General features: G+C 41.8%; 1 protein-coding gene across 11 annotated transcripts in view; it reads left to right on the forward strand.

Moving 5' to 3' along the window:
- Nucleotides 1–7566, forward strand: part of Unc80 (unc-80 homolog, NALCN channel complex subunit) — a 232591-nt gene that overhangs the window by 165939 nt on the left and 59086 nt on the right. For all 11 annotated transcript variants that reach the window (XR_607706.1, XM_008846230.1, XM_008846234.1 and 8 more), the window contains 4 exons: nt 1327–1428; nt 4059–4239; nt 5263–5531; nt 6902–7036. Coding sequence is in view for 10 of the 11 variants with exons in the window: in XM_008846230.1 (XP_008844452.1) it covers nt 1327–1428; nt 4059–4239; nt 5263–5531; nt 6902–7036 (687 nt within the window). In the remaining variant the exon portion in view is untranslated. The remainder of the gene's footprint in view (nt 1–1326; nt 1429–4058; nt 4240–5262; nt 5532–6901; nt 7037–7566) is intronic.

A 7566-nucleotide genomic window follows, 5' to 3' on the forward strand; every position in this document is an offset into this window, starting at 1 on the left:
GTGTATGAGTGTTTAAAAAATTTTTTTTTATTATTTTATGTGTATGTGTGTACTGCCTGCATGTATGCAAGTGCACCCATGTTGCAAAACACCCAAGGAGGGCGCCACCTATTTCTCTCCTCCTCTCTGAGTCCTTGTTTAATTGAGTTGGCATGTGTCCTGTGCTCGATGCCACCACTGCCACAATTTCACATGTGCAAGCTCCCAGTGGCCTGAAAGCCTCTGCTTCCCTGGCTTATGAACCAGCCCTGGCTCTTATAATCTTTCTGCCCCCTCTTACACAATGGTCCCTGAGCCATGGGTGGGTGAGGGTCATTATAGAAGTCTCATCCAAGGATACACATTCTACAGTCTCTTATTCCTTAAAACTTGGCCAGTTTTAGCCTTCCGTATGCTTCACACTCTTGTATAAGGAAGCTTTACTGGTGAGAGTTGAGGTATACTTTGGTTTTCTCTCCACCCCTTGTTCCTCTATATTCCATGAGCCTAAGGTGTAGAGGTTCAACTGTAGATGTGTCACCTAGTACTTGGCATCTCTTAGACATATATTCTCTGTGTCTAAGCAGTTGTGGAATTCTGCAGTAGCCTCCATCTGTTGCAAAAAGGAGTTTCTTTGATGAGTGATGTACAGTGTGCTTGTCTGTGAATATAAGAATCCAATATGGTAAGAAATTTCATTTGTCTAGAGATATGAAAGAGATACAGTTTTCTCTAGGATATATGTTCCCTCTTGTCATATGTATTTGGCTGAGTTTACAGTGCCACTTATGAGTTCACTCCCATTTAAAGGGCTTAAAGTCCAATTAGACAGCTATTGATTGCCCCCAGATAACAGGGCCACTACTGCACTATAGAGGTAGTTTGCCATGCCAGTTGTTATGGTTATTAGGATTTAGGACTGGTTGGACCATCAATTGTTTTTCTCCCGTGACAGTTTGTATTTTATCTTCTAGCATTATGATAGCTAAACTTTGGGTAGAAGGCTTTCAGGTCAGTTCCTGCTCCATTGCCCTAAGTCCTATGTCCGAAGCACATCCTGCCTTCAGCAGTAGGGTCTTATCTGCTAGTTCTGAGAGATAACTAAGAGGTTTGGCAATAGCCTGTGTTATTTTGGGAGTCTCCTGACCACTCGCACCACTGTCACCTTGAGGAGGGCCTTCCCTTCCCTAGGATTCTGTAGAAATGAGAAGTGCAAAAGCAGCAAAAACAAAAGCCCTAAGAAAATAAATGAACTTTTTGTCTGTCTGACTTTTGGATAAAGAAGAAATAAAAATAAAATTTAACTGATTTTGAATTCATTTTTTCTCTTTGTATAATCCATCACAGACCTATGTTCGAGATATTTATCCCTTCCGGAGGTCTGTATCCCCACAGCTGAACCTTGTACATATGCATCCGGAGAAGGGACAGGAGCTCATTCAGAAACAGGTTGTCTAACCTCTCCATTTTCTTCTGTGTCATGTTGTTGGGAGGGTGATCTATAAACACATTGTCAACCTTGAGAGCCTATGGTTCCATTACAGTCCTTTCTTCAAGTACTGGATGATGGATGACCTTGCTCAATAGAATAGCCCCTCAAATATGTTTGTTTTAAAATTAGATCATGATGCATAAAGTGTTAAGAGAAACCCATTTGTAATGATGTTATGAGTCATAGGAAATACATGTAGAAATAATCTGACTTATTAACTGACTTTTTTCTAGGTATGGATTTTCATTTCACACTTTTTTCGTAAAACAGGCTTAAAAGTGTATGCAATGAGTGAGATGTGGTAAGGTGTGAATGCAACCCTAGTACTTAGGAGGTGGAATGAAGCAGAAAGGTCCAGAGTTCAAGCTTATACAAAACTATACATGAGCTTTAAGGCCAGCCTGAGTCAGTCTCTCTCTCAAAAGGAAAAAAGAAAAAGTGGAGGCTGGAGAGATAGTTCAGTGATTAAACTGCTTGCTGTGTAAGCATAAGAACCTGAGTTTAGATCCCCAGGACTCACATAAAAAACCAAGTGTGATAGAGTGCCCCCCCCCCCAGCACTGGGATACTGGGGTGGAAAGGAAACAGGTAGATCCATGGGGCTCTGTAGCCAGCTACTATAGTCAAAATGGTGAAGTCTAGGTTCACTGACAGATTCTGTCTCAAAACTAGGGTTAAGGTGTCTAGAAAAATGGCTCAGCAATTAGGAGCACTGGCTACTTTTGCAGAGGGCCAAGGTTTGGTTCCCAGCACCCACATAGTGACTAACTCCAGTTCCAGGGGATCTGATGCCTTCCTTCTTCTGACCTCCATGGGCATTGCATGACACAGGTGTACTAACACACATGTAAGCAATACACTCATACACATAAAATAAAAATAATAAAAATAGGTTTAAAAGTGATAAAGACACCTAAAGTTGACCTCTGGCAAGCACACCTGTACATACTCACATACAATACATAGAGCATATATACATAATAGTTATTAGATCATTAACACAGTGGCTTAAATAAGTTCAAAATTAGTAAAAGTGAGTCTAAATACTGTACCTGAAATAACATTGGACTGAGAACCAGAAATTTAGATTCTATTCCAACTCTGCAATTAACCAGGAATCTGACCTTAATAACTTTTCCTTTTTTATTTATTATTTTTATTTTATGTGTATGAGTGTATTGCCTTCATGTATGTGGGTACATCCCTGTCATGCAATGCTGTGGAAGTCAGAAGAGATTTTCAGATTCCCCTGGAACTGGAGTTAAGGACAGTTCATAGCTGCCATGTGGGTGCTGGGAATCAAACCCAGATCCTCTGCAAGAGCAGTCAGTGCTCTTAACCACTGAGCCATCTCTCCAGCCCCTTAATAAGTTTTCTTAAAACAAAAAGAGACAGAGCCAAGAAATGGCACTTAAATTTAGTATCAAAGAGTAGGATACCATTCTCATACTTAATCTCAAATCTGATTCTGATCTCAAGGAAAGTCATAAATTTACATGCAAAATATGATTTTAGTGCAAAATTCCAAAATCTGATAGTTTTCATTAGTACAATTTTAATCTGCATAGTTATTACCTTTATTTTAAGTAGACTACATACACAAGAATTTGAAGATACTTAATCATTCCAGTTTTTCTACACACATCAAGGATGCTATCCTGTGCATCAGACTATTCAAAAATATCATTCATGAAGTAAATGAACATAGCATAGCATTAGACCATGTAAGTAATGTTTTAAAATAGCTACTATTAACTGCCTAAATTGGTCTTAAAAGAATGAATGAGTCTATTGCCAAGTATAAAGTGCTGGGCAAAACTTAAATATGAACATCTAAAACCAAATCTCTAAAATGATCTCAGCCTTTAATTTTGACAGCAAAATGGAGTGCCACAAATGAGAGCTCTTGCTCTCTGTACTGCAAACTGGAATCTTGAGACTTCTAAGTTTCTCAGAGAGATGATGACATGGAGACTGATGATCCAGCTCAGGAGATTCATTGACAGCTGCTCGTTACTTAGGAACTTCCTAATCCTTTCCCTTTACCCAGTAATTATCAAGAGAAATGAAAGTTAACAATGAAACCAGGAGCTCCATAGACATGCCATCCAAACTTGGGGCTGAAGAGCTGTCATGGAGGGCCTCTCAGCATTGATCTTGGTAGTGTTTTCCTAGATTCTATTTCAGTCTTTTCTTAAAAATAAACAAATCCAGAACTGCCAGGAAACAGCTTCAGGCATCTATGGAAATAGCAGAGGAACTGTGGTTGGCTGACTCCATGACAGAACAAGGCTTCTGTTCTACGGCACCATACAAATGGGCTCTGTGTAATTCTGAACTATCTCGAAAAGCCCTGCCTTGTGCTGTGTTAGGCCATGAAGTTCCTAAGCTTAGACAGAAGCAGGAGCAGAGAGTCTATTAAGTATTGTTTGTCCTTTCAATGTGGTAAATTAAAAACACCCCTCTTTCCATTCTCCTCCATTACCAGCAAAGTTTGATACTGAAATCTGACTTCAGCATCTTCACGCTTCAACTGTAAAGTTCCTAATCCTGCTTTTTGTCTGTTCCTGCCTTTGTTTCCTGCTAGGTGTTCACCCGGAAGCTGGAGGAAGTTGGGCGGGTATTGTTTCTCATCTCCCTAACCCAGAAGATCCCCACAGCCCACAAGCAGTCCCATGTCTCTATGCTTCAGGAAGACCTGCTCCGGCTGCCTTCCTTCCCGAGAAGTGCCATAGATGCTGAGTTTTCACTCTTCAGTGATCCTCAAGGTACTGCAAGAAAGCAGCCTTTCTTCTCCAGCTTTTCTCGTGCTCTTATTTTATCTGACCTACAGCACATTTTATGAGCAGATAGCTCTAGAAGCCAGTTGTTCTCAAACCTCCAAATCACCTGGAGGGTGTGTTAAAACTCAGACCGATAGTGCTCATCCTTCATCTACCAGTTCCAGGATGAATCCCAAGCTGACATGTCTAACACGTTCCCATGCAATGCTGGTGATGCAGACACTGCTGTTCCAAGCACTGGCCTTGGAGCCCAGCGCTGGCAGCTGATCCCTCCAGGTGAAGGTGGTAGTGCTAAGGGGAGGTTGTTCTCTGAGCGAGCAAAAAGCAAGATGTAAATGAAGATCTTTAGGTCAGACTAATGCTGGGTGACACAATCCAGAGCAGTGGTTGCTTTTGGACTGAGAAGGAATGAATTACCTGGCAAAGGCATGAGGGAACTTTTGGAGGTGATGAAAATCAGCTATGTATTCATTGGACACTGTTTACACGAGGGCCTACTATTGCAAAACTCACTGAGCACTGCATTTAAGGTCTGTTCGTTTTATTGTAAATTAAGTCTGAATTGAGATAGAAAGAGAGAGAAATTATAAGAGAACAAACTGGGAGCCCCAGTCTGTCACCACTGTCAATTTAGAATAAGTCACTTAAATTACCCTCTCCGCACGTCGGTGTGCCACAGACAGAAGGTGCAGAGCAGTCATGGAGAGAGTTCTGGTCTGAGTAGTGGTAAGAAAACCAGGCACTAATGCCAGCCCTCACCATTACATAGCTGAAGTAGCATTTCTTTCAGTGCTGCAGTTTATTTAGGTGTTGGTGCAAGTTGTTTGAGATTGGTGTTGTGCCAGCGCTGGCAATGTTGTCCTGGGAAGCCTTTCAACAGCAGACTCTTTCACTCTGGACCTGGGATTGATAAATAAAGAAGAGTAGAGCTGGCATTTGATCGCCTGCTCATGCTGACATGAGCAGATCTGGGGCTAATTCTGTCCCTGCTGTTTCGTGTTCTCACAGCTGGGAAGGAACTGTTTGGCCTTGACACCCTTCAGAAAAGCTTGTGGATCCAGCTCCTGGAGGAGATGTTCCTAGGCATGCCGAGCGAGTTTCCCTGGGGAGATGAAATCATGCTTTTTCTCAACGTGTTTAACGGGGCCCTGATCCTCCATCCAGAAGACAGTGCCCTGCTTAGGCAGTATGCAGCCACTGTCATCAACACGGCTGTGCACTTCAATCATCTCTTCTCTCTCAGTGGCTACCAGTGGATTCTTCCCACCATGCTGCAGGTGCCCAGAGCCTCCTCTCCTAGACACAGAAATGACCCAGCCTTTATCTAGCAGTCTGACAAGATCTGTACTGAAACTTTCATGACAAAGTTATCTTCCTTTGTGATGGCAGAAGGCACCCATTGAAATTCCCCCATAGATTTTTAAGAGTTCACACTATTCCATGCTCTCCTGAGATATCTGTCCCAGAGTTGGGAGTTAGAATTTGCTTTCCCATTTCTAACAGTGCAATAATTCCCAAAGTGTGGTCCCTGGACTAGCAGCCCCAGTATCACCTGAGAACTTGCTAGAAATGTACTTTCCTGGGCCCCATCACAGACCTTCTGAGTCAGAAACTCTGAGGGCCCAGCAGTGTGTGTGTTTTAGCAAGTAAGCTCCAGGCAGTGAGAGGCCCTCTGGGCTGCCGTGAAGTCAACTGTAAAGCAGTTGTCTTCTGCTGTGGCCTCGGTTTGAACAAGGATTTCCAGAGCCATAAATTTATGTTGATGGTCTTGGAGGAGGTGAATTTAGGAAGAACATTTTCCATTTACTCATGTCCAGTGTCTGTCTGGCTATACTTAAGGAGTACTGACTATAATTCAGACAGTATCTAGGGTTAATCCTAGCTGCCTTTATACTGGGGGAAAGCTTTAATAAACATGAAAATAGCATATACTCAATGCAAAATACATCCTGTTCCATCCAGTGAGGGCAAGAAATTTGCTCTTACTATCACAAGACTCTCAGCCTTATTTTTAAGTAATGACAGTTTTTTTCCCTTTTATTGATTACAAAGTACTTTATGCCCATTGTAAAATTGAAACAATAAAATTAAAACAGAAAGTGGAGATCCCTTGCACACTTCTTCCCATATAACCCTGATATTCCTTGAAAATCTACACACATACATGTACACACTTTTCCAAAATAAAAGTTGTGTTATACCACATATTCACATTTGTAACCTGTTTTTTTTTATGAAGTAACAAAGAAACATTGTGTGAATGTTTTTATGTAACTCTCGAGCTGTTGACCATCTCTTTAAACAACCTTTCCATTGTTTGCATTACCATAGTCACTTAACTAGACCCCACTTATGAGTAATTTTACTTATTTCAAGCTTTCTACTATTACAATCTTGAAGTACATATTTTTAGACAAACATCAATTTCTTGACATAAGCTGGAGAAGTTAATTTATGATCACAGAGTTTTTATGTCTGTTACCAAATTTATATCAGGAAAGCAGATGCCGTTTTACACTCCCTTCTATCAGCTTATTTTGAAATCAGCCCTTTTCAGTGTTTCTCACGGCTATGTGAAGTATTAAAAGGAAAGACTACTTCAGCACATTGTGGAGGCACTTTTTAAACATGTGGCATTTCTCTGTAGGTGTACTCTGACTATGAAAGCAATCCCCAGTTGCGTCGGGCCATCGAATTTGCCTGCCACCAGTTTTACATTCTACACCGGAAACCTTTTGTGCTCCAGCTGTTCGCTAGCGTGGCCCCTCTCCTGGAGTTTCCAGTAAGTAAGCTCTGGGGGAATAGTTGAAAGCCAGTCAGATGAAGACTTCAAAAGTATATAGCAAGGGAGTCAGTCACCATCACTTGTGTTTGGGCAGAACACAGAGGAAGGCAGGGATATTGCAAAGCTCCAGAGTGGACAGGAAGGAAGCTTCAGATGCACTCAGCTGGGAAAGCGACAGGTAGACTTCCCAGAAGCAGAGTGTCCTCTGTGACTGGGTTGGGGTGCATATTCGGCTTTTTCTGATTGAATGTAGAGACAAAAATTAGGCATGTTCTCAGTTATTAATCAAGTCAGCCATTAGGCCAATTGTTACAAGGGCCATAATTTGCTTTCTATTAGGGTTAGTTGTCTGAGTTAGATCAGTCCAGCTTCTTGGACTGGTTTTCTTGCTTTTTTATTTTTATTTTTGGTCTTTTTGAGACAGGGTCTCCCTATAGCCCCAGCTGTCCTGTCCTGGAACTCACTATGTAGACCAGGCTGGCCTTGAACTCACAGAGATCCGCCTGCCTCTGCCTCCCAAGCGCTGG

The sequence above is a fragment of the Nannospalax galili genome, unplaced genomic scaffold (genome assembly GCF_000622305.1).
Source record: "Nannospalax galili isolate Female #2095 unplaced genomic scaffold, S.galili_v1.0 scaffold281, whole genome shotgun sequence".
NCBI classification, from domain to species: domain Eukaryota; kingdom Metazoa; phylum Chordata; class Mammalia; order Rodentia; family Spalacidae; genus Nannospalax; species Nannospalax galili.